General features: G+C 43.2%; 1 protein-coding gene across 1 annotated transcript; it reads left to right on the top strand.

Annotated features, from left to right (window-relative positions):
* The first annotated feature begins 317 nt into the window (after positions 1 to 317).
* Positions 318 to 27,692, top strand: lmtk3 (lemur tyrosine kinase 3). The gene is made up of 16 exons (XM_054781657.1): positions 318 to 636; positions 7,479 to 7,612; positions 10,606 to 10,753; positions 10,833 to 10,906; positions 11,016 to 11,134; positions 11,871 to 11,958; positions 13,250 to 13,398; positions 13,516 to 13,600; positions 13,942 to 14,063; positions 15,990 to 16,139; positions 16,222 to 21,694; positions 21,788 to 21,951; positions 22,043 to 22,176; positions 22,255 to 22,577; positions 22,659 to 22,743; positions 24,815 to 27,692. The coding sequence occupies exons 1-16, from the start codon at positions 546 to 548 to the stop codon at positions 24,943 to 24,945; spliced, it is 7,470 nt and encodes a 2,489-aa protein (XP_054637632.1). The 5' UTR covers positions 318 to 545; the 3' UTR covers positions 24,946 to 27,692.
* The last annotated feature ends 229 nt before the right edge of the window (positions 27,693 to 27,921 follow it).

Genomic DNA, 27,921 nt, shown 5'->3' with positions numbered 1-27,921 from the left:
CTTATGGGCATTAAATGATAATAGTCCACATCCTGTAATATTTTACAAATAAATGTCCTCGACTCATTTACCACCCAGTTGCTAATTGTCCATACCCAATGACATTTCATAAGGCAACCCCTCACAGTTATACACTACATTTATATTGTAGTCTGTTAAAATCATTTTAAGCACTTGGTATGCCCCATTAGCTGTTATGTATTATGTATTTTGTTATTGAGCCGTCTGACCATGACAATGCGCGCCGTGCGAGTGTGACGTCATCCGGCGGAGGATATTTCTGGGAGGGGGGAGTTGGTACATAAGGGGGGTGGGGGGTGACGCTGGTTGGATGTTTCTCGCTGAGCAGTCATGTATGAGCAGCCTGAGGATGCACAATAGCGCGTCTCGACCACCGTGCTTAATTGCGGATTAGAGGAGGAGGAGGCGCGCAACGAGGAAGGCTCTTTTATTCCAGCAAAAGAAGAGGGCGAGGAAAGAAGGACGGAGACGGCGGGGAGGACCGTAGAGAGGAGGACACCGATGCTGTTGTTGTTGTTGCGACGATGCGGCCACACTGCTGGGTGATGGTGGCTCTGGCAGGGGTCATGTCGTACATCAGCCCGGACAGAGCGCTCGGAGCCCCGCAGAGGGAAGGTGAGCCAAGGCGGGGGAGAGGATGTGGAGGATGGAAGATTTTGTGTGTGTGTGTGTGTGGGGGGGGGGGGGGGGGGGAGGGGGGGGGAGGGGGGGGGGAGTATTGAATATCTGTCAGTGATGCTGGAGAAAGGCGGCGGGGGGGGGTCTTTATTATGCTTTATTATCAAGTGTGACATAATGGGAATGGTGATGGCTGCAGGAGTCTGGTGCATGCATGCAGTCATCTAAATCCAAATGAATCAAGGGGGTGTTGTTGCAATGTCGGGGCCTTGCATAAATGGCATGAGAAAAAAGCCTCTATTTTTATACATCTATACCTATACCCCCCTCCCCCCCGGGATTTGTGTAATATGTCTTTGTGCTGATGGAAAATGGCCTTGTGCTGCTTTAGCTTCCCATTTCTATGCAGTGTATGTCTATGTCTGGGCTGTGCACACGTAAAACAATAGACAGGGACAGCTCTTGTTTATGGTGAGTGTGTGCATTGAGCGGTACTGGCCCACATATGATCAATATAATAACCCATGTGGTTAATATCACACATCGAGCATCCCTCTACATTTAGCCTTACTTTGACTATTTTTGGATGTGTGTCATGCATTTTTAAATATGACTTTGGAATTTCTGCATGCAGTGTTGACACTATCATGACCTTGCCAGTGTATTTTTAAATATTTTACATGATAGAACATCACAGCCCTGACAGAAAATGAGTTTCGAGTTTATTGCCATCATTTTGGAATTGCAATGAACTGACCTGCTTGTGTTCTTTTTGCAGCCAGGCATTGTTTTGTTGAGATTTCATCACAAAGTACTGTGCAAAAGTCTTAAACGTAGAGCCTAGACCTCCACCAAGGTTGAACTGTGAACACAATAATTTGAAAGTGTCTTATTTGTACTTGTTAGCTAGCAGGCTACTTCCTGCTTCAAAGATGATGAGGAACATGACGGGTGCTACTGTTATGATTAAAAGGGGGTGGATTGTTCCATACATTACATTTAGGCTTTTTTTCTACTTTGATACTGCAAGTCCCAGAATGCATTGCAGTATTGCAACTGTTTTGTTGCTTTGTTAGCAGTACAGTCGTCCTGGAGCGCTCATGTAGCTTGTTTTAAAATACTCATTTTATGACACTAATTGTAATGTCCGTATCTTTATGTGATGAAAATAAGGAGGCGCAATCCTTTTTCTGTAACCATGCAATGTCCATGCCTTTACGTGACAAAAATAAGGAGGCCAATCCCACTTCTGAAACCATGCAATGTCCCTACCTTTACATGCCATGAATAAGGAGACCAATCCCACTTCTAACACCATGTAATGCTTGTACTTTTACGTGACAAAAAATAAGGAGGCCAATCCCACCTCTGACACAATGCAATGTCCATATCTTTATGTGACAAAAATAAGGCAAATCCCACTTCTGACACCATGCAATGTCTGTACCTTCACATGATAAAAATGAGGCGAATCCCACTTCTGACACCATGCAATGTCTGTACCTTTACATGATAAAAATGAGGCAAATCCCATTTCTGACACCATGCAATGTCTGTACCTTTTACGTGTCAAAAATGAGGCGAATCCCACTTCTGATACCATGTAATGTGTATTATACCTTTACGTGACGAAAATAAGGAGGCGAATCCCACTTCCATTTTTATGGAAATTTGTTGCGTAGCTTCTGCACACAATTGCTGGATCTCATTCAATAATTTGCCAAATGTATTTGTCAGCACTTTTATCCAGATTCTCACCAAAATTGAATGAGTTCTTGCCAATGGATGGCCCGGTACCACCTTTTCATGTCCCATACTGATACCAATCATTTCTCCTTTCTTGTTGTAGCAATAGATTTACAGTATATGTACTTTTGCTTGATGTTCAAACTGTGCAACAAATATGCACTTGGCCACAATATGACTCAAGTTATGCAATTGCTGCTTCACGACGCACACAGCTTATATAGCTTTTTTTTTCCACTGAGCATTTACGTGATAGTTTGGATCGGATCAGAAAGGTTATACAGTATAGATTTTTTTCCGATCCAGTATCGGATGGAACCATCCCTTTGGTGCCATCGATGCCCAAGTGTCTAAGAAATCTCTGGTGTCTTTTTGTGTGTGTGATCCTGCTTACTAACTGGGGCTGAAAACTACACCACATACGTAACTACAAAACAAAACAACACTTATGTCAGGACCGTTATCCAGACACGCACCAACAAGTTTGATCCAAATATTAATAGTATCAATACCCAAGGATCGATACAAGCGTGATGAGATTGATACATTTCAGTTTTCTTCTGTTTCTTTGCACAAATGAGTGTTATTTGTTGTGGTGTTGATATTGTTATAAAAGTTCTTGGGCCCAGGAGAGCTGTGGGGGCAAAAAAGCCAAAGGATTTGTTTGAGAGCAAATACTGGTTTTTGCTTTTGTTTACTTATTTTGCACTACAGGTGGTCCTCGGGTTACGAGCGAGTTCCGTTCGTAGACTGCATGTAAGTGGAGTTTTAGTGTAAGTGGGAACTTGTACTTAAATGAGCTCTGAAGTCACTCACAATGTACACAAACAACAGCAAAGATATATACTAATACATATTGATACATACATATCACATACAATACATATTGATATATACATACATATACAAATACTAGAACGAGTCATAAAACCTACTTTTATCCCTGTGTCTTGTTTGGAGGCCTTTCTACCTTCTTAAAATATTGTCTAGGCTAGTCTGGAAGGATATCATCCTCTTCTCCTCCCAGATCTCCTTGTAACAGCGCACCAAATCCACGACCCCTCGAGTATTCATGAGCATTCAGTCATCTTTCTCTTTAACTCACTCAATCCCAGCCATTTTTCAAAAGAAAGTAGCGGCCATTAGTGGCCATTTTAGATAATTTGGATCGACCTTTCAAGGCACACAGAATATTGTGTTCTATGGAACCTACCAAAAGAAAGATTAGACTCTCGTCTAAAAAAAAAAGTTTGTTTCAACCTTTTTCCATTCTGTAGTAATCAGCAGTAGAACATAGGTAAGTTTCAGGAAAATATCAGTTCCTGACTAAAAAAGTGACAAAAGATAAGTTTCAAGCATACCTTAACTTCCACTTTGACACCATTTTTTTGCTTTTGTGACAGCTCGAATATCTAAACAACTATACCAACAACACAAAAAAGGGTTGTTTGACATCCAAATAACAATTTATTTACAAATATAACACCATCAACTATTTACAATTTTCACATTTGGAACTGAACTGTACTGTATGTGTGCACGTGTGTGTGAGTGTGCATGTGTTAAAATTTCCCTACAATGCGTAACCTTCTGCACGCTACACTCCTTCCATGCTCTTTCACTTCCTCGTTGCGGTCGAGTGTTTTTATATGCAAATGATCCATGCCGAGCTCTTATCTAATACACTTCTGCCACATTGTGGCCGTTTTTATGGCATTAAAATGCTTGAGAAGTGACTTCTTTTAGTCTGCAGTTGCTTCCACACCTCTTTTTGCCTCTCGCGCAAAAAAACGTAAAAGTCATATGAATACGTCTTTGGTATTGAATGAGTTAACGATGGTCGTCACAGTCAAGCGGCCAATATTGGTGGACGTGTCTACTCTCTCTGAGCTTTTTATGATGTTCATTTTCACTTCAGTGGTGATGGCTTTCCTTTTCCTTGGCGCACTGCCGCTTGGGGGACATAATGAAGTGTAAAAAGTGAACTAATAAGTGATGTTATTCTTTGTCAGTGCGGCTGTGCAGCCGTACATATTCTTCCGCCCAGGACGTGTTCTAACTAGTTCTCCAGCGAGTCTCGTGTTTACGGAGGAAAACAGAGTTTTTAACCGTGTTGGAACGCCGGAAACTGAGGACCACCTTTATTTTGCTCAAACACTCCTGATCAAAATTTTAAGACCAGTTGAAAAATACATTTTGCGCTGTTGGATCTTACGTAGATTCTAAGAGGAGCTTCAAAATGCAAAAAGAAGAAATGGGAGTGAGACAGAAAAGTAGTTTATTGCAAAGAAGCATTGAAGTGAGATAGGCTGTTCATCAGCTGATCAAAAGTTGAAGAGCACAGCCTTTAAAAGGTAAAATCCTGAAAAAAATGTGGATTGAATGCGATTTAGTGTCAGGTATTCACACTGTCACGATCTCTTGATGGCAAAGGCAAAAAAGCTTTCTCTCTTTGAAGGCAGTGGGATTGTTGAGCTGCATAAGCAAGGCCCCTCGCAGCGCGCCATTGCTGCTGAGGCTAAGACATTCAGAAGTCATTTCAAACTTCTGAAAAACATCCTGAAGCTCATGGAACAACAAAGTCAAGTGGTAGACCCAAAAAAAATGAGCCGTAGGATCCCATTGGCTGTCCGTCAAGACACAGGGCCATACTCAGCCCAAATGCAGGTTTTTACTGGTGCCGAGTGCAGTCCAATAACCATCAGATGCCATCTGCCAGAGAAGGCTTTTAAGAAGAAAAAAGCTCTTCAAAATTGGGCATGTGGAATTTGCAGGAGAGCACCACGCATGGGACATTGAAAGGTGGAAGAAAGTTTTATTCTCCCTCGATGGACCTGATGGCTTCCAACGTTGCTGGCATGACAAGGAGATCCCACCTTAGATGTTTTCCACACGGCACAGTGGAGGGGGCATGATCCTTCAATGGAACAATGGAGGTTCAGGTGGTGCAGGGGCGTCAAACGGCAGCTGGCTATGTGGAGATGTTGCATGGGGCATCCCTCATGACCGAAGGCCCTCATCTGTGTGGTGATGACAGGACAACGCTGCACTTCACAAAGAACTTCTTCCAGAGGAATAAGCTCAGTCTTTTGGACCATCCTGTGTGTTCCCCTCATCTAAATCTAATGGAGAACATTTGGGGATGGATTTCCAAAAATGGACATTCCCACTAGCCTCCTGGAAACACTGGCATCAAGCATTCCCAAAGCCATTTTTCACCTCATTAACAAGAATGACACTGCTCCTCATTACTCGCTTCTTTTTTCTACATTTTATTTCTATTTTAGGGGGGGGGGTTCTGTTTTTTTTTAGCTATGGTGTTGAAGTTTTGATCAGCTGATGAACAGCCTGTTTCATGTTAGCAATAAATGGCCTGACATTTTTTTTGTCTCACTCCCATTTGTTCTTTGTGCATTTTGAGGTTCTACTTAGAACCTACTTAAGAGCCAACAGTGCAAAATGTGCATTACTGCAATTTTTCAACTTAAAACTGCTTAAAATTTGGATCAGGAGTGTATGTAGTAAAAGGGAATCATTGTATTGCTTTCTTGATATTGTTACATGGTCTTATATTGTAGTACCGTGTGTGTACACTATATTGTTCATAAATAACATTTTTTTTTCGCCTACAATCTTTGTCATGTGTTACAATCTGGATTGTAATCATGATCACCAAATTAAACTATTTACTACTGTTTACTATCGTAAAGTAAATAGTACCGCTTTCTGTATTTGCATCAGCAATGACGGTCATGTATTTGCTCGGCATCGGACTGATACCAAAATGTGCAGTATGGCCCGCCGTACTGTACTGAGCAAAGGCTGGCTATCAGGTGTTATGCTAGGGCTGGGCAATATGGACCAAAACTCATATCCCCGATATGTTTACGTTGAATATCGATATACGATATCACAACGTTTTTTACACAAAGTGAGTGTAGACAAAGTCAAAGTCAACTATGCATGCAAAGTTGTTTCATTCAAATTAAAGAAAAATCTTACAGAAAAATAGCCGCTCAAATAAACAGTCCATTGTGTTTTAGAAATAAATATAGAAAAAGTAAAACACAACAAACCTTATACATCATTGTTTTTAGAAAGCAGAACCTTGTAGGAGAGACCAAAAAGTGAGTAAAAACATTCTAAAACTACAAATGAACTTGCTTCTTAGTTTGTTTGTTTAAAATTGGCCATCCCTTCATCAAAATAAAATAAGTGTAATATTTTAGCTTGGCTCCCGCCTCTCAAAGTCTAGACAGCGTAATAATTAGTGTACATCCAGCCTCCACCTTTTATCTTGTAGTTAGTCACTTTTAAGTCGCCAAAAAGCAGGAGACTCTCCAACGACGCCTGAAAAAAGTAGCTAGATTTATGCACGGAGGAAGGGAGCGCTGACACTCACAGGGGTGAGACATCCGCGTCATCATACAGGAGAACAGCGCAAATCCAGTCTTTATCGATATGATATCGATATGTTTGTTTTTGATATCGCACTTCAAGGAAATATCGATATTTTGATAATATCGATATATCGCCCAGCCCGGTGTTCTGCTATTTAGCTTTGTTATTATTTGGGGCTAAATGAAAGCTATGCGAGTTACTTTGAGGGTATTTAACCAGCCCCTTGCCCCCCTTTTCTTTTCTACAGATGGTTCCCTCCCCACAATCGACCACTATGAGGTACACATGTCCAAATGTCCCTCACCCCTCTCTTTCTCTCTCTCTTTCTATATATTTATATAAGTCTAGTCATTCTTTGACAACCTTTTCCCCAATTAGCTCTCCTCCCTGTGCCCCCGCTTCTTAACTTTATGTGTTTCCTGAGTGGAATGCTGATATTTCCCTCTCCTTCATGCTTTTCTCCTTGTACCGGAATGATCAGCTGCTATACTTTCAAACTTCAATTCTCAAATCTTGGTTTTTTCCAACCTTGGACTTTTCCCGCTTACCCACAATCCCTTGATGCAAGCTGTGCATTGGGGTTGAACCCAACCTGCTGCTCCAATGGCTCAATCCAGCCGTGCAACCTTCTTCCTTCTCACGCAGCAGCACTAACCGCCCTCCTCTCCCTCCTGGTTATGTGTTCCTTTCAGTTTCTCAGAGCAGGACCGCCTCCCTGTCTCCACCGCCGTACGTCGTCATCCTCATCTCGTGCTCGGGGCTCGTCTCTTTCGTCCTGCTGCTCCTCACCTGCCTGTGCTGCAAGAAAGGGGGGGTGGGATTTAATGTAAGTGTGCAGCATGTAAGACGTGCATCATTCACTCCTCTGACGTTCTTTGCTGTCTCTGCTGACACGCAGGGAAGCGTTTTTAAGGTCGACGTTCATCTTCTTCATAGCCGCGAGCCTCACGGCTTGGAATTTCATTTGTCAGACGTGGAAACGTTTACGCTCGTCTCACTGAGAGGCACTTGTATGACCGAGTATTAAGGCCACATTGAAAGATTTTGAGAGCAAAATCTCAAATTTACCTCAATAAAGTTGGAAATTTAGGAGAAAAAAAGTGGCACATTTCGGAGAATAAAGTGTTAATATGAGGTGTGATGGTGTCATACGTGTCAGAAAATAGAGCACGGCTCGGTAACACTTTACAATAAGGTACACAAAATTACAGTAGTAAATGAGGAACGAACCTACCTAACACTAACCACTACTCATTAGTTCCTCAGTAACTACTCTACTCATTAGTTCCTCAGTAGCTAGTTTAAATTTATGTGCCTTAGTCATTAGTTCCTCATTAGTTGTTCATTAGTTCCTCAGTAGCTAGTTTAAATTTATATGCCTTTAGTCATTAGTTCCTCAATAGCTAGTTTAAATTTATGTGCCTTAGTCATTAGTTCCTCATTAGTTGTTCATTAGTTCCTCAGTAGCTAGTTTAAATTTATATGCCTTTAGTCATTAGTTCCTCAATAGCTAGTTTAAATTTATGTGCCTTAGTCATTAGTTCCTCATTAGTTGTTCATTAGTTCCTCAGTAACTACTTTACTCATTAGTTCCTCAGTAGCTAGTTTAAATTTATGTGCCTTTAGTCATTAGTTCCTCAATAGCTAGTTTAAATTTATGTGCCTTAGTCATTAGTTCCTCATTAGTTGTTCATTAGTTCCTCAGTAGCTAGTTTAAATTTATATGCCTTTAGTCATTAGTTCCTCAATAGCTAGTTTAAATTTATGTGCCTTAGTCATTAGTTCCTCATTAGTTGTTCATTAGTTCCTCAGTAGCTAGTTTAAATTTATATGCCTTTAGTCATTAGTTCCTCAATAGCTAGTTTAAATTTATGTGCCTTAGTCATTAGTTCCTCATTAGTTGTTCATTAGTTCCTCAGTAGCTAGTTTAAATTTATATGCCTTTAGTCATTAGTTCCTCAATAGCTAGTTTAAATTTATGTGCCTTAGTCATTAGTTCCTCATTAGTTGTTCATTAGTTCTTCAGTAGCTAGTTTAAATTTATATGCCTTTAGTCATTAGTTCCTCAATAGCTAGTTTAAATTTATGTGCCTTAGTCATTAGTTCCTCATTAGTTGTTCATTAGTTCCTCAGTAACTACTTTACTCATTAGTTCCTCAGTAGCTAGTTTAAATTTATGTGCCTTAGTCATTAGTTTCTCATTAGTTGTTCATTAGTTCCTCAGTAGCTAGTTTAAATTTATATGCCTTTAGTCATTAGTTCCTCAATAGCTAGTTTAAATTTATGTGCCTTAGTCATTAGTTCCTCATTAGTTGTTCATTAGTTCCTCAGTAACTACTTTACTAATTAGTTCCTCAGTAGCTAGTTTAAATTTATGTGCCTTAGTCATTAGTTCCTCATTAGTCGTTCATTAGTTCCTCAGTAACTACTCTACTCATTAGTTCCTCAGTAGCTATTTTAAATTTATGTGCCTTAGTCATTAGTTCCTCATTAGTTGTTCATTAGTTCCTCAGTAGCTGGTTTAAATTTATGTGCCTTAGTCATTAGTTCCTCATTAGTTCCTCAGCAACTACTTTATTTTTGTGTGCCTTATTGTAAAGTGTGACCCATAGCTCTTCAGAAAAGAAGGAAACTTTCCTCTTGCTTCAGGCAAGCTTTTATTTAGAACGTGGCAGCAAAACAGAGCAAAACCTTCTCACTTCCTCCCCCACCTGGCCAAGGCCAAAGGTCACGTAAGTCCCCCCTTTTCGTAGCTGTCTCGGGCAATGCCTGTAACATAAGGTTGCCATTTTTTTTCTCGTAAATGTAGGACCTTATTCTCGGAAATGTACGCTCTTTTTCTCTCGTAAATTGGCCGTATGATTTTTTTTCAACGTGGCCCTAATACTCCATCGTACACTTGAACGGTGTTTCTCTTGGGAAAGAACTCAAATTTTTTTCAATATATATACACGTACAGTAAAAAAACAGCAAAATATTTGAAATTTGTTTTGATTTTTTTTTTAAACTGTGAAAATAAATCACATATGAAAACAAATAAAACAGATTTTTCTCATGAAAAATACATATTAGAAATGTACATGTACAATAAAGTATTTCAAATAAATATGATACACAATATTTTATATATGACAAAATGTTATATAATAAATTATTATACTTTACATGTTAATTAATATGATAATTATTATTATAAATAATGAATATCAATATATGATTACAATTAAGGCGCATCATAGTTATTTAATTGTATAGTACATGAATAATAAAGTATTTCACTGTATTGATATGTCATAGGATATTTTAGAGATCATCACAAATTTTAAATAACAATAGTAAATAATAAATCATGGGAGGAAAAAAATAAATGGATGATGAAATATTTTAGGTATAAATATTAAGGTATAAAATAATTCAAGTATGATTTAGTATATAATAGTAATTTATCATTTCAATGAATTCATATGACAAAACTGCTAAAAAATAAATCACAGTTCAGTTGGAAAAAATGTGTTTGATCTCATGGAAAAATAGTCATACAAAAAGAAAAAAATTGTATAGTAAATGTACGATAAAATATTGACAATAAATATCTGTTGAATGCTGTATATTTAATAATGATGTATTGTACAATATAAATTGTATTGTACAATTAATAATATAAAGTAAAGTAATATAATAGTTCCAAAAGTCTCCAAAAACATGACTACAAATGCAAAATGTATGTACAGTATGTGTCTCTATACAGTATATAGACGCATACATACTGCATATAGACTAGATTTTAACCAGTTAAGGTAAAAGGGTCCTGATTTGTAGGAGTTTGACAATGCCGATGGGGAGGAGTGTTCTGGAGGGTCCAGTCCAATCCAGGAGGACAGCCTGTCGTCGTGCCCCTCCCTCCCTGAGGTCTACACCTTGCCCGTCAGAGAAAGGCACAACTGCGCCGCCCTACGGGATGGAGGAGGTAATTGTCCTTGCGTGTGCTCACTGCTCATGCTTCAGCGGTCGTGTCCTAAAGATGTACATGAATTGTGCATTTACAGACTCCAAGTCTGCGTGCTTCAAAAGGCACACGTTGAACTACCTGCAGGAGATTGGAAACGGCTGGTTTGGAAAAGTAAGACGATGTTCCCTGGCATGAAACCACATTCTGCTCTGGTATTTCACTTCCCAATGATGGCCTTTTCCTTGCCTCCATCTTGTTGTGCGCCACATCTCCTTTGAAGGTGATCCTGGCTGAGGTGTTGTGCGACTGCAGCTCGTCGCAGGTGGTGGTGAAGGAGTTACGTGTCAGCGCCAGCCCGCTGGAGCAGAGGAAGTTCTTGGCTGAGTCAGAGCCCTACAGGTGAGACCGTCCAAACGTACTCATTATACACACCAAGTACAGTTTAAACCCCTTCAGCAGCGGCACACAGAATATTGTGTTGTATGGTTTTATAAACATGGAACCTACCAAAAGAAACATTACACTCCCTTCTTTCATCAGGAAAAAAAAGTTTGTTTCTACCTTTTTCCGTTCTTCAGTAATCAGCAGTAGAACATAGGTAAGTTGCAGGAAAATATCAGTTCCCGACTAACATACAACACAACACAAGAAAGGCTTGTTTTACATCAAAATAAATTCCTGAAAATTTCATCCAAATCCATTCAAACTTTTCAAGTTATTTTGAACACAAACAAATAAACACCGACAAAAACATAACCTCGGTGCTGCGCTTGCGCTTTGTGCTGTGCTTGGTGGAGGTAATAAAGAAATAAAGTATAAAGGTTGGTCAGTAATAGTGGTATTTTTAACACTGCATGTACCACTACACCACATTTGTTGGTAGGCAGAGTTCATCGGGCTCAGTTCCAACTGCCCCATAGACCAGTGCTAAAAATGTCTGGTGCTGAAGTCCAGTATAGTGGAAATAGCCCAGAATGTGGGAAGAAGATCTTCACCAAGGAAATCCTCTCAAACCGGCTCTTGGCTTCCATGAGCTCATTCTGTTGACATCACTGCTGAGGCTTCACGTTATCCTTCCGTCATTCCACTTTTTTGTCACACAAACACACCTTGTCTGATTCTTTTCTTTGTGCAGGAGTCTTAAACATCCCAACATCCTTCAGTGTTTGGGCCAGTGCAGTGAAAGCATCCCTTTTCTCCTGGTGATGGAGTTCTGTCAGCTGGTGAGTAGGAAGCAAACATCTCCTTTCTTCCCCAAGTTGGCCTGCGGTCTGACTTGTTACCACAAGAAAACGTGTATGAGGTTAAACTCCCCACAATGCAAGAGAAGCTTTTCAATGGTGGTCCTTTCTTTCAGCTATTTTTCATGCTTTTACAAACTTTGCCCTTCCTGCAGCCCCAATGACTTAACACAAAGCTGCCAGCTCGTTACTCATTCCTGTGGCGGTCTTGAAATCCTGAGATGGAAAACAAATGCACTGTGACTCATTGAAGTCGACAACCCGTATATGTGGACCAACCCATCAAGTCCTGGTCCGCCATGTTGTTCTTAATTCTAAAAAAGTGCCCATCATCCACGAGCCTTGCGCGAGACATGAACACACATATCTTTCTCTATTCTGTGCATTCTAAAGATATAAAAACCGATAAAAGAGGTCGCTGAGAATGCACGTAATGCCTGTTCCGCCTGTCAGGCCCTCTGAAAAAACCTCCAAAAAGCGCCAGTTAGAAATCCCACACTTTTTGCATGTTTAATGCAAGCGGCGACTTGTCACACTTTGTTCGACGGTCCTTGAACGTACCTTCTAACTTTCACTTATTTGTGCACTTACCACGAGCTTGTCAACCCACTGGACATCGCAGGAGGTCATTTAATATGACAGTATGACAACATAACAGTCTGACTCACGGTGTCGTCTTACAACAACACTAAACTCATCACACAGCAACTAAACACTAAGAAGGAAAGAAAGAAATGTACTAATTCAAATGAAAAAAACAACTCTACAATTTTTCCCATAATGCATTGCGTCTAAGCAAAGCATTCATTGTGCCTGCCGAGGCATTGCAATGACGTCAGCCTCCCTCTGGGCTCCTCTGTCTCCCTCTGGTGGACAGAGGCAGCATTTCAGCACCATCCATCCATCCATCCATTTTCTGTGCCACTTGTCCTCCAATGAAATGCTTTGCTCAGATGCAATGCATTTCATTTGAACTTTTATTGGTACATGTTTGTATATTTCTTAGGTTTTTTAGGTTTTTTAGAATGCAGAGAAAAGGGAAAGATGTGTGTTCATGTCTCACATAAGGATTGTGGATGATGGGTAAAATTCCAAAAGTGGACATAGACATACAGTACATGTTTTTGTCGTCCCAGAATTTTATTTCTATAAAAAATGGGTCTGACATCCCAAGTAAATTTCCATTTTGTTTATGCCGACAACCGCTTATGTTGACGTGAGTTAGCCTGCAGGAGTTATTAATGGTGTTGCTGGATGTGTTTGGTACCTGCAGGGTGATCTGAAGAGGTACCTGCGAGCCCAACGCAAGTCTGACGGAATGACCCCCGACCTCCCGACGCGGGATCTGTTGACGCTGCAGCGAATGGCCTTTGAGATCACATCGGGCCTGCTGCACCTTCACGACAACAACTACATCCACAGGTCGGACGTGACGCACAATCTGCAAAAGAGAATCTGTGCTTGAAGACAGAAAGGTGCATCTGTGTAAGGTCGTTGGGTCAGGATGTGTTGTGTAAGGATGCGTTGTGTCGTCTGCAGCGACCTGGCTTTAAGAAACTGCCTGCTGACCTCTGACCTCACTGTGAGAATAGGCGACTACGGCCTCTCCCACAACCAATATAAGGTATGTATGAGTACCGTACATGTGAGGCACACCTCCCCTGGAGGACTTCAGAGGCACCGTGAAAATAATGAGGAAAAATAGTTTGCAAAGCTCTCCAACTTGAAACTTCACAAAAGAATGAACTCTATTAAAATTCCAGAGCCCCCAATGGAACATGGAGAGAAAAAAATTGATGCATTAAAAAATGTTTTAAAATTAATTTAATTTTTTTTTTCTGTAGCTAATTGGAGGCAGTATAGCAAAAACAACAATAGCATTAATTTGACATTTGGAGTTTGTATATGTAATCTGATGTCCCTGAATGTGTGTGTGTGTGTGTGTGTGTGTGTGTGTGTGTGCAGGAGGACTATTACCTAACTCCAGACAAGTTATGGATTCCTCTGCGCTGGATCGCTCCAGAACTCCTGGAAGAGTACCGAGGGGCGCTTATTGTTACGGACCAAACCAAGACCAGCAATGTGTGGTAGGTTTCTACATCGACTGTGCCACATTTTAAGCATCTCAATTTGACTACACACACACACACACACACACACACACACACACACACACACACACACACACACACAATGCTGAAGGGCATCTCTCTGAGAGGAGCCTATAAATATTTAAGCCAGCACAATATTTCCTTTAACAATCAGACGTTCTTTTTTCTGCTGAGGCACAATTTTAGTCTGTTTGGTGTGCACTCAGTGCTATACTTAGCCATCGTACTAGATATGGAGGTTATAGTGAAAGCAGATACTCCTGTGCAATCGACTGCAATGCGATACAGAAGCTGTATCAAAACTAACGCTCACTGTTGTCAGTCAAAAGACAGTTTCTTTTTCATTCTCAACATTCATAACACATATAAACCACAAGAGGATGTTCACCTTATTTCTCTACAAACTATCAGAAGCAGCTCCTAGCATGAGGGAGTACAGTTGTGTCCCTTTCAAAAGTTTGGACACGCTTTTTCATTCAAATTGCAAGGGAAAGTGTGTCAAAACTTTGGACTGGTACGGTCCGCCACTGCAATCTCCAACCACAATAATGAACATATTGTTTGATTAATCATTCTGTGACGTCTTTAAAGGAAAAGTGCATTTTTTTTTTTTAGAATTTTGCCCATCATGCACAATTCTTATGTGAGACATGAACACACGTCTTTCTTTTTTCCGTGCCTTTTGAAGATATCTAAACAGATCAACAGAGGCAGCTAAGAATGCACGTAATAGGATGCACCTATTCCGCCGATAAAGCCTTCTGAAAAAACCTCCAAAAATTTCCAATGTGACCTGCATATTAACCAAACTACAGTGACATTGTTGTTATTATTGTGAACATTGTTACGCCCAAGAACTACTTTACACCCGTAGTGACACCTCGCCACACCACACAGGCTAGCTACTAGCCAAAATTTTGGAGGTGTTAACTCATTCAATACCAAATGCGTAATTATACGTCTTTTACGTTTTTTTGCGGGAGAGGCTAAAAGAGATCATGACGCAACTCCCCACTAAAGCATTTGGCTGTAAAGTAGTTTTAAGTCATAAAAACGGCCACTAGATGGCAGAAGTGCATTTGATAAGAGCTCGGCAGCGATCATGTAAATAGAGAAATCATACATGACAGGAAGGAGGAAGTGGCAGAGCTTGGAGGAGTGTAGCATGCAGTAGATTGTCGGGAAATTTTAAGGCGTGCGCGCATACTGACACGCACTCGGGCATGCACACACACAGGCATACACATGCACACACATACTTCCATTCCAAATATGAAAACTGTAAATAGTTCATGGTGTCATATTTGTAAATAAATTGTTATTTTGATGTAAAACAAGCCTTTCTTGTGTTGTATTATAGTCAGGAACTGATATTTTCCTGAAACTTACCTATGTTCTACTGCTGATTACTAAAGCACACAAAAAGGTAGAAACAAACTTTTTTTCCTGATGAAAGACGGGAGTCTAATCTTTCTTTTGGTAGGTTCCATGGTTATATAACCATACAACACAATATTCTAAAATGGCCGCTACTGAAGGGGTTGTCTTTTGAAAAATGGCTGTGATTGAGTTAATTTCGGGCTTTCTAGTCGGAATAGGTGTGTCCCATTACATACATTAATTAGCTGCCTCTTTTTAGCTGTTTTATATCTTTAAAACACAAAGTAAAGAAAAAGGATTGTGGATGATGGGCAAAATAAAAAAAAAAAAAGTGCACTTTTACTTTAAGGTTTTTGTTTTTGAATTGACACAGCGGTAGTACTTGTATTTGTGGACTTAATAGAGTGACCAATGTCCAGTGAGTGTATTACAGTGGAACCCGTTTATGTCGACGTCCCCCTCAATCTAGTCTTCATGAATGTGATGCCATAATAAGTTATGTCCTCAATGTCCTGCTTCCAGGTCCCTGGGAGTGGTCATATGGGAGCTGTTTGAGTTTGGCTCTCAGCCCCACAGACACCTGAGTGACGAAGAGGTCCTGACGTTTGTCATCAGGGAGCGACAGATCACGCTGGCCCAGCCCAGACTCAAACTCTCCCATGCGGACTACTGGTCAGTGGGCTTGTTCACGACAGGCTGAGTCAATTTTGATCTTTTTACCGAACATGACTCATGACTCTTTTCCTCTCCTCAGGTATGAGATCATGCAGTCCTGCTGGCTACCTCCATCTCAGCGCCCGTCAGTAGCTGAGATATTCCTCCTCCTCTCCTCCCTCCTGGCTGCCGAGCGGGAAACGTCAAGGGGGAGTGAGGATGAAGAGGATGAGGAGTACGAAGAGGCCCGAGCGAGGAGGGGCGAGATCGATGAGTCGTTTGAGCGACGCTGGGACTTACTACGCCCGCCTGCCTTCCAGGCTGCGGCACACGAGCGACAAAGGGAGCGAGAGAACCGACACAGTTCCTACCCCTTGCTGGACCCAGTTGCCAACCGGGGCGCGCATTCCTCGTCTGAACTGGATGACATCCTGACCGTGACGGAAACCAGCAAAGGCTTGAACTTTGAATATTTTTGGGAGAAGGCCCATGCCAGACGAGGCTACAAACCTCTCCCTCCAGCTCAACCCATTCCGACTGTGAACAACAACCACAGACAGTCCTTAGACACTCCCACTGTGGTCCCAGTGATCAGCGCACGTAGCCCCTCCCTCGCCAGTGAGTACTACATCCGATTAGAGGAGCACACGCCCCAGGACAAGTCACCGACTCTTAAGGGGAAGACCCGGTCGTCTTGTAGGTCTGACTCCATTTGCCCTGGAGACATGGAGCTTGTAGAAATCCGCAGTGGCATGCTGGGAAAAGAGCGAGTACCCTATTGTTCCTCCGACAAGTGCACAGGTGGAAAAGGCATCCAGATGGTGCGATCAAGCGAGGTTAAACTCCAGGTGCCCAACACAGGCGTGGCCGAATTCAGGGACACTTCGAGCAGAGTGACCGACTTCTCTGTGATCAATTTAGGGGAGGATGACGAAGAGGAGAAGAACTCTGATAAGAAACCATCCGCGAGTTCTCAAGCTCCGGTCCTTCCTCCAAAACCTCGCTCCATGTCTATGTCCTCAGCCAACCACCTTCACTCACGCCCCCTACCAGCACCCCCTCTTGGATACAGAGGACTTCCTCACTACAACATGAGCGGTAAAATCGAGACTGACCCCCTTCAGATGAACAACTGCCCACCTTCTAGCTACGGTCACTTGGGGCTCCATCGCTCTCGACAGACTTTACCTCCATCTCCATCCCTATCCCCATCTCTGCCCCCATCCAGTCACCCCATTTACCCCGCACCTCAAATGTGTCCTCCACCTCTCCCTCCCCACACGAAACAAAGAACTTGTCCGAGCTACAACAGTGACTCTTACTCCAGATACAGTAGTAGATTCAAGAGAGACCCGCTATCCTGTGACCTCGGCACCAGGCACACAACACACAACTCCAAGGACTCACGTGTGAAAGACTTTGACTCACCCGTTCGTAGAGAAAACCCCTTGCGTCCCATTTATCGCAATATACCTCGGCCACAGCCCCAGACTGACGGCCGGTCCTCGTCCAGTCCCACCTACTCAGACGAGGATGATTCCCCCTTCATGTCGCCTGAGAAACAAAGCACTACTGTCACTCATTCTAGCCTGTCCGAGGATGCAGAACCGGTCGTTGCAGGGCTCTTTTCCAGGGGAATGAAAAGAACACAGTCACGCCTCGACACCATCCTGCCGGCCATTTGGAAAGAAGATGCAGAACTTCAGGCATCACGTGTGGCTGCTGCCAAGAAATCCCCCATGCACCTGTTTCTAACAGAAATATCTACTGTGGCAGAGGCACACGAGGGCATGTCCGACATTTCATGGGAGAAGGACCAGAAAGGAGATGGAGAGAGATCCAAAAACTTTGAGTTGCCTAACAAAGGGATGCGGCGCTCCCAGTCTTTGATCACAGAGCTGGGCTCAGCAGGACAGTCATGGGGGACAGAGAACAGCACTGGGACAGAAAAGGACTTTACAGCCTGTGGTGAATCATTCCAGGGGGATCTCTTTCTGACTGAGATCGATACGGACACAGATCTGAATGGAGGGTCGGGAAACGATCCTGTGAAATACCTTTACCCTGCAGGGTCAAGGTTGCATCCGTACATGTGTGATCCAGACCTTCCTCCATCCACCAAAGCAGAAGACCCTTATTCCACAGGTATCAGAAGGTCACACTCGCTCGTCTCAGAGATCACCACAGGGAAGGCAGAGTGTGAACCACAAGAGACCGAGACGGAGCAACAGAGAACAGAAATGACCAGGGAAGAGTTCCTGAAGGAGATCCAATCAGCAGAGACGTTTCTGACTGAAATCATATCGAGACAAAACATGTCAGCGAACAGGAAAGAAGGAGAATCCTCTCCTACCGTTCTCTCACCCGAATATGAGTCCATATGCATCGACCCAAGCACTGCTCAGACCATCCAGTTTCAGTCAGAGAGTTCTATACGCTCATCCAGCAGAGGAAAAGATGAGCCACAAACTGAAGCCATCTATGCCCAAGTGACCAAGCGTGCTAAAAAGAGTGAGATCAAAGTTTCTACCAGACCCGAGATTCCAATCCTCCACATAGGATCAGCCATTAAACAGGAGAACCAAGGAAGTGCGGACCATTGCCGGTCTGGGGACTATGTTTTTGCAGAAATCATGCCCAAAAATGGCTTACTACACAACCAAACGATTACATCATGTCAGAAAGAGGATGAGTGTTTAGATGGACCTGCTTTACCTTCAAGAGGAGAAGAGCAAACCAGAGATCTTTCGGTGTCCAACAAAGATCTTGATGTGTCCATCACTGTAAAAGCACTCATTACGAATAGTCCAAAATCTTCTTTTGTCCAGAATGGCGAGCTAGGGAGGGATGACGAGGATAAGGGCAGCACTGATCAAGTAGCAGTTGATTCAGATGGCTCAAAAGATTGTTGCGCTCACAACACAGAGACAGAAAAGAAGCATTCATCACAACACAATGACAGTGTTCAAGAAAAACACGTATCCGAAGAAGCTACCACCACTCCAACAACCCCAGACTGGGATGCATCCGCTGATGTTTCCCTGGTCACCCCCACTGACTCTGTCCTGTCGCCTACGACGTCCAGCTCTGCAGACTGCCTCACTCCGAGTGACTCCTGGACCGGAGGGGGAGGCGGTGGATGGCGGGCTCTGGGAAATGAAACGCCGCACCGCGACTCGGCTTATTTCTCAGACAGTGACTGGGAAGGGGATGGCATGAGCAGGAGAAACACAGACGGACTAATCGGGTCCAGGGCGAGCAGCGGACGAGGTGGGGAGAGGGGAATGCTGACTGGGATTGAGGAAAAAACTGAAACTGAAGAAGAGGGTGAGGTGGAACACAAGCGCCATTTTGGAAACCGCATACAGACATCTGAAAAAATGACATCATTTGAAAATACGCCTGATGCCATACATATTCCGAGCAAAAGCTTCAAGTCAGGGAAGCGGGACGATTCTGGCATTTTTCTGAATGGTCAAAAATCCTCCCAACAGTTTGTTGGTCCACAGACCAAAGACTGTGTTGACTTTATTGATACACTGTTTACGAAACTCGAGGATGAGCCTCTAAAGAGCCTGCCACACACCGATGGATATGCAAAAGACCGCCACTATGCAGATGACATCATTTCTCATGTAACAGACTGCAAATACCTGGACTTTGCAGAGAAAGACATGAAACTATCTACCAGGAGCATTAGTGTGACGGATGCTGCGTCCGAAAGGCCCAACAGCAAGGAATATATGCAAATGGAAAACCACTCTTCTCTAAATAACATTGTAGAATCTCCCGGCAACAACACAGAGTCTAAATCATCTGAACTGTGGGGCGGTCCAACCATCAATGAAACCCCGACATTAGTAGATTCAAGTGTAGGGAAGTCCGTAGATGATCAATTGAGTTTACAGTTTGCCTCCTGGAAAGAGGAAGCTGCTGAGAGAAGTAACAAGGTGCCTGAGCTGGAGCTGCACGACACAAGCCACAATCAGCTGGGCCTAAGACACCTGCACTGCTCAGACGGAATTGAGGCAGCAGAGAAGCAGTTGGCTGCTACAGAGCTGAGTAACGCCATGGAGGAGGGGTCACCCCTAAGGGAATCCTTGAGTAGCGATGACAATGTCGGCAATGAGAGTAGGGTGGAGGTGAAAGAACACAAAAGGACTTGTTGGCTTGACTGCCAGCGTCATTCACAATCAAGTGACTTGCACTTGTGGCCCGACGAAAACGACCAGTGGGCCTCTCCGGAAAAGAGGTGCCAGGCTAATGAAGCAAAGTCCGAACTGTCGTCTGGGTTTCAGAATCAAGTTTGGGAAGAGGGAGAGCATCTCGACACGGGTCGGGAGATTTCGGAGGCTGAAGAAAATGATGAATATGCAGGAAGTGAATCCCACCCTGCTCTGCTGGAGAGCCATGAGGAAACATGGAAGAATGAAAAGCAGCGAAGTCTGTCAGTGAAGGAAAACACTCAGCCGCATGAGGTAAACATACAGCAGGTGGAGAATCTTGAAAACCTTCTTGAAAGTGACGGAGTTGATGCAAAAATAAAAATACCAGCGATTGAAGTGGAGAATATCGAAATCCCAGATCCAGAGAATTTTGAGAAAGGCAAGAAGCACAGTTGGTCATGCGTGACAGGGTCAGAAGAAAATCAAAATTTTAACATCTGGCCTCAGAAGGAAGACCTACCACCACCAGCAGAAACAGACTCTGTTTTAGTTGACTGCTTCCCTCACATTTTAGAGAGTAAACATGCCAAAATTGCCATTTGCATTACTGAAGCCTTTGAGACTTCCTTAGACCAGGAAAACCTTGATTCTTACTTACATACTGAGGCTGAAGTGAGTCCATGCAGTGCAGAGCGGTACACGGAAGAAAGCGTGAGCATCGAGAAGGAAGAAGAGGATTCACCAGTGGACAACTCCAGCTCCGTGGACTTCCCCAGTCCTCCTCCAAGCATAGACCTTGATGTGCAGGATGACAAACTGGAGAGTTTAGATGACTCTTTTCCCAGTCCACCACCATCTGTTTCCGAGGCTGAGGAGTTTGGTAGCACTGGTTTGGAAGACTGTAGCGCCGAAGCAGACATAACACCTCAGACTCCATGCATCCCCTCTGTACATGTAACACTCGACAGTGAGAGCAACTTCACCTCTGAAACAGGAAGTCTTGACATTACCAACCAAACACGAGCTCCTGTCAATAGCTTGCCAGAATTACTCATTTCTGAGTGGAAGGATATGGATGAGGAGGCCTTGGAGGATTTTGAAAAATTGGAACAACTGTGTCATATATCTGGTGATGAGGAGGAAGCCCTGGGCGACATTTTCCTGGAGAACCTCGAGCTTTTGGAGTCCCTGAAGAAAACGCCTGATCAAAAAGACAGCAACTCTGGAGAGACGATAAGTGACTTGTCCAAGGGGACAAGGGCAGATTTGGAAGATCAAGGAACCCCTTCTTCAGACATAGTAGAAGAGGACGGGAATGATGTGCCGAGCTCACCCGGACAAATGCCAGATCCTAAGGATCAGGGTTCTCTTTCCAAGATGACCACCAAGAACGGCCTCAAGATGCAGGTCAGAAAAAAATCTATGTTCCCCTGAAAGACAGACAATTCTACTGTTTGCATCGACCTCGCTTTCATCTTTAGCGTTGTTCTGCCACGTCAGGTGTGCGAGGAACGGCTGCAGTTCTCCCTGAGTGAAAATGTGAAAACAAACGTGCTTTGGGGGATGACCGTTAAGGACACTGTTACACTGCGACCCTGGGGGGAGCAGGCGATGGAGGACTGCAGCGAGACGGTTGCTGAGGAAGATCTAAATGAGGATGAAAGGTACTGACCTCTGGAAACTAATCCTCAATGCCGATCAGATCAGAGTAAAGCTAATATCTTAATACACCAATCATTTTTGCTGTGGTTTCAGCCAAACAGTGCAGGAAAGCGTGTCCTGCATTCAGTCCGACACAGAGTGTGAGGAAGCTAAACCGGAGCCGCTCACTGTGCTTGAACAACCAGAGGTGACAATGCTGCAGTCGACTGCAAACCAGGCAATCAAAGGTACTCTTTGTCTTTGTCTGGACTTCACTTCATGCAACACCTTGTTTCAAGCTGGCCTTTTGTCTTTCTCTCTGGCAGCGAAAGTAGCTCGTCTGTCTCTCGCTCTCCCACCACTCGCCCTGGCTCTCCCTGTCGGCTCCGCCGGCAAAGACGGCGCCATCGGGAGCCGGATCGGAAGACGAAGAGGTTTGCTCCCAGGAAGTGATCCCGAGGACGAAGAAGAAGATGAGGCGGAGGACGAAAGTTCCCGAAGGGTTATTGTTGTCACGGAGACGGACGTGGACAAACGCGTGGGCCTGAGGAGCCTCCTCAAGTCACCCAAGGAGCCGCTGGACCGAGGGAGGGACAGAGGGAGAAATGTGTCCTTTTTTGATGATGTCACCATTTATCTGTTTGATCAGGTATCTTCTAAACATACCATAGTCGACTCGTAGGAGCTCATGTTTAATATCATCATGGCCTCTGTCTTTTTACTGCTACAGGAAACTCCAACCAATGAATTGAGCACTTCAACGCCCATGAGTCCGGCTGCAGTGTCTGTCAAAAACACCAAGTTGGATTTTCATGGTGAGCCTGTCAGCGCGTTCTGAAATCATTGGCCTGTAATAGGGATGCTCTGATCGATCGGCCGATTTCCGTGAAAAAGCATATGTCGATGAATGCCTTTCAATGCCAATCACAAAAGCCGATCACCTGTGGCTCGTGCTATTGCAGCCTGCAGCTTTAATTAATTACTAATTTTATTACTAATTACCTATCTATTTTTGGGGCGCCCTGGCAGTTAGAAGACGTTGGAATTGTTCAGACTTTTCCTCCTTATACGGCACCCCCAGCCATTAGCACTGATCATAAATAAATTGAAAAATGTACAATCAATCCATGTGACCTCTCAATGACCCGGGTATGCAACTGCATTGTCCAGTCATAAATTTTGGTGTCTGACCCGGAAAATATGCGTTAAGAAATGTCCAAGAGCGAGATGCAGTCATCAAAAGAGCCACATCTGGCCCCCGAGCCATAGGCTCCCTACCCCTGCTCTGTAATTACCCATCTCAATGCCATGACACGTGAAACCGAGCGGGGCGGGGGGCTTAAACCCCTATGTTCAACAATGTCCCATCTCGCACGCTGGTGTCTTGTTTTATGGGATCGTTCAAGTGCTTGTTTGTGGCTGAGCAAGAACAAAATTAGATGCTTTCATGGGAGGTTATTTTTAACCACCCGCCATTATGCATTGTAATCATTTATTTCTTATCACCAACTTTCAGGGTGGCCTCATTTTTTTCTATGTGACTCTAAGTCAGTGATTCTCAACTTTTGGGTCGCCGGTCTTAATATTGCACTTTTATTCTGAAGGGTATGTTTTATGCAGCGAGATGTCATGTGTTAATACTCTTATAGGTGGTGACAACACTCTGTAGTACTATTTCAAACCCGCTATCATAGAAGAAGACCTTGTTCGTAGCCTACTGCCATTAAGATGGTGAATGTGCTACACTTGTATCTTGTTGAGCCTTAGAAAGACTAAGTATTTTACGCTTATTATTAGGGGTGTCACAAGATGAGGGGTGGGGTGACAATAAATCAATTAATCAGTCACACAATTAATTCAAAATGAACTTGATCATTTTGCCGGCATCTACATCTTGCTATATTTACATATATTGCATTCGTGTCTGTTTACCTCATCTCAGCCCTGTAGCCTGGCCAGACTGGACTCTGTATCGCCTCTGATTGAGAGTTAAAGGAAAACTGCACTTTTTTGGCAATTTTGCCCATCATTCACAATTCGTATGTGAAACATCAACACATATTTCTTTCCCATTTATATGCGTTCTAACGAGAGAAAACGAGTTAGTGTGAGCCAGATAACAATGCACGTCATGGGAGGTACCGATTTTGAAGCGAAAGCCCAAACAAAAAACCCTAAAAAAAAAAAACGCCAGCAGTGTTCCATTTACATAACTGACCTGTATATTAACCAAGCTACAGCGACATTGTTATTGTAGTAGCTAACACGAAAAACTATATCTTGCGGAGTAACACAACGCCTTGCTAGCCGCTAGTCTCAGCGTCACTCACAACGCCTCAAGCCACTGCAACGGGACAGATTTCGTTGTGAAGACTCAACAAGATGCTCGTTTGCTGTCAGCATTTTTGACCTGAGGACTGCAGCACAAGTCTTGTGCTGGAAGACACAGCCATCCCAATGAGAGCGGACGTTTGTGGCTATTTCTATGCTGCTGTTGCTGACGGAAGTAGCGTTAGCTCCTACGGACTATGCCAAACCAATGCTCCGAGGAAAGAAGTTTTGGTAATGTTTAAAATCATCAAAATACAGCAAGATACTGTAAGTATTACACATTATCATCAATGTACCTGTTAATGCATGATCACAGCATGGATGTAAAACCATAAAATGTTCTTAGAGGTTTTTTAAGAGGGCTTCATAGTCGAAATGGATACCCCCATGGCGTGCAATGTTAGCTGGCTCAGAACGCACAGAAAAGGGAAAGAAATATGTGTTCATGTTTCACATAAGGGTTGTGGATGATGGGCAAAATTCCCCCACAAATGTGATCATCAAATGTGTCTTCCCCAGACTCTCACTTGTATGACAAATTTCTCTCCCCTCCAGGGCCCAAAAGCAAAGATTCAAAACGCAAAGAGGATTCCTCGGTCAAAGCGAGAGCACCTGGAGGTGGGACCAATTTGGTGACATCATCGCGCTTTACCGTCAGCCCTGCCAAGGACCCCCACATGGTGTGAAACTTTCGAGATGAACCCTCTGAGACTTTGAATGAACCCCACAAACAACCAGCTGTTCACCCAGAGGCTATTTTTCTATTGGACAATGAAAGAGGAAGAAAAAAATCTGGACATGATCCAGGTTTGACCAGCTACACTGTTTACAGAGTTTATTCAAGCATCTTTGAGGAAAACCAGGAGGAACGTGTACATTGTTTGGACTAGCTATGCAGTGGGAGTCTTGCTGTGTACCAGCTTTCTCCTTTCTGCTTCAATCTCTTGTATTGCTCCCCAAATGTGTGGGGAAGGCTACTTTTGTTGCTGTTTATTTTGAAATCATATTTAGGCCTCTCCTTATAGATGCGTTTTCATGGCAGTTGGTGGTTCTTGTCACACGACGTCAACATTTGTACAAATCGCCATCGTACAAGTGACTGCAACAGCATTGTAGCGCTCTTTACTTTCAGATTCTCAGGGATTTGAATCAATCGCAACTCGACTGTTCGGGTTGTCTAAGAAGACGTTTCAGCTGTCACCCGAGCAGGCTTCATTAGTTCATGCTCAAAGATTAGATAGGACAGCTGAGGGGACGGTACATACACGATCTAAAGTTTTTATCCTCTAAGGTAGAGACACGTTAAGGTAGAGGATAAAAACTCTACCTTCCTCACCATCCTTTCAGACTAGAGCTGTCCTTTCCAGTCTTTGAGCATGAACTGATGAAGCTGATGAACCGTTTTCAAGAAAGACAACCTGAACAGTCCAGCTGTGATCGATTCAATGCCTCGAGAACACAACGACCTGGATGAATGAGAATATTCACAGGCACTTTTACTTTTAGATGCATTCCTCTTAGACTGCATGGAAAATGAAACAACCCATTTCTTTGTACTTTTTTACGGTAGGCGACGGGGGCAAACATGCAGCAACGCCCAAACGCTCTGAACACAGAAGTGATCCAAGACCAAAAACACCATCAAACTCATGACTTGAGGAATACCCGTCTTTAAAGACCTGAGCCCAGAAGAAAGTTGTCAGAATTAAAGGAACCATCAATTTTCTTCCGCTTATCCGGGTCCAGGTCGGGGGGGCAGCAGTCTCAGTGGGGAAGTCCAGACTTCCCGGTCTCTAGCCAACTCTTCCAGCTCTACCGGGAGGACACCAAGGCATTCCCAGGCCAGCTGTGAGACATAATCCCTCCAGCGTGTCCTAGTTCTGCTCTGGGACCTTCTCCCAGCTGGGCATGCCCAGAACACCTCACCAGGGAGGCGTCTGGGAGGCATCCAGACTAGATGCCCGAGCCACCTCAACTGGCTTCTCTCCATGTGACGGAGCAGCGGCTCTACCCTGAGCCCCTCCCGGATGACTGAGCTCCTCACCCTATCTCTTAGGTTGAGTCCAGCTACCCTACGGAGGAAACCGATTTCAGCCACTTGTATGCGTGGTCTTTCGGCCACAACCCAAAGCTCATGACTATAGGTGAGGGTGGGAACATCGACCGGTAAATTGAAAGCTTTGCCTTCCGGCTCAGCTCTCTCTTCACCACGACGGTCCGGTACAGCGACTGCATTACAGCAGACGCTGCGCCAATCCGCCTGTCGACCTCACACTCCAACCTTCCCTTACTCGTGAACAAGACCCCGAGATGCTTGATACGTGGGGCCCGGCCGGGCCCATCCCGAAGAAGCCACACAGGATCTCCCCCCCCCGTAGACCCACCACCTGCGGGGGCAAGCATGATGGTCTGTTGCTATGTGTTTTGGGTGGCAGTCATGGGCGAGCGCCTGGGTGACCTGGTCTTTGGCAGCCAAATCTGGTTCGTGGCAGGTTACTTTTAATTAAAGCTACATTTTTCTTTATTCCTGTGTTAAATAAACACTTGGCTGTAACATTTTACAGTATTATAGAGCAAGCAATTTTTATGGCTAAGATAAAGAAAGATCAAGAAAAATGTACCTCTTCTTTCAACCATGCCAAGACGGATATCCCTCAGGTCCAGCCTGACAAACTTCCGTTTTGTTCCGTGAACTTGCAGCAATTCCCCTCATGCAGTTGTTTTGGAGGTTTGTGTGTGTTTTTGGCATTTGCAGCATTTTTTTATTTTTTTTTTGCATTTGGTTGAATCTGCAGTGTTTACGTGATTGCAGCATTGTTCTTATGCGTTTTATGTGTTTTTGGATCATGTCTGTGCTTTTTAGTTCTTAAACGCTGTCTCTGTCAGACATTATTTTCATATTTATGCATTTCTTTACGTATTTATTTAATGCAATTAGCATATATTTAGTTATATTTTTTGGACAGAATGCATCTAGTTATACCTTCTGTAAGATCTTCATGACAAATAAAGCAAAATATTTTCCCAGATGTCTTAATTGCTCAAAAAATAGTATTTTGTATAATTTTACCTGTCAATATATGCCAGTCTGTATGAAAGTTTGTCTTGTAAGGTTTCTTTTCTTTTTTTTTTTGGTATGTATTATGTTAGCTGTGTTGTCATTCTTTTCAAGGCGGTCAGTGTAACTTAGCATGGAACTTTGAAAACAGCTTCTCAAGAGTAAACAACCTATTTATTTTGGTGTATCTATTAGTTTATTGGTTTATTTTCTACAAATAACAAAATTCATCATGCAGTCAAGGTCCAAATAGTCAAGTTTGTTTAGTCTGTTTAAGTGTTAACGGGTTAAAAACCTGTATTGTTTTAAGGATTGTTTTCAAAGGATAATGTAAAAACGAGGGGTAAGAAATAAAAACTACAAAATGTGAATTTCCACTTGAATGCTCCATTTTCAGTTATTTGCATAAAAATGTGCTTGGTGTCTATACAACTGCTGCAACTAACTTTGGTATTCTCACTAAATCATCATTTAATTTCATTTGAATAACATTTCAACAAAAAAAATACCACACTGTGGAGGGGCGGATCTAGCTTTTTTGAAAAAGGGGGGTGTGGCCGAGGCCGTAAGCCAAGATGCTGGAAATGTAGGGTCTGCGGGCCCT

The sequence above is a fragment of the Dunckerocampus dactyliophorus genome, chromosome 7, assembly GCF_027744805.1.
Source record: "Dunckerocampus dactyliophorus isolate RoL2022-P2 chromosome 7, RoL_Ddac_1.1, whole genome shotgun sequence".
In the NCBI taxonomy this organism is placed as follows: Eukaryota; Metazoa; Chordata; class Actinopteri; order Syngnathiformes; family Syngnathidae; genus Dunckerocampus; species Dunckerocampus dactyliophorus.
Note: the sequence above shows the minus strand (reverse complement) of the source record. Positions and strands in the feature narration are given on the sequence as shown.

Coding starts and splice junctions, on each gene's coding strand:
- lmtk3 (XM_054781657.1), top strand. CDS start 546: ATGCGGCCACACTGCTGGGTGATGGTGGCTCTGGCAGGGGTCATGTCG. Junction 7,613..10,605: donor AAGGGGGGGTGGGATTTAAT/GTAAGTGTGCAG, acceptor CCTGATTTGTAG/GAGTTTGACAATGCCGATGG. Junction 11,959..13,249: donor TGATGGAGTTCTGTCAGCTG/GTGAGTAGGAAG, acceptor TGGTACCTGCAG/GGTGATCTGAAGAGGTACCT.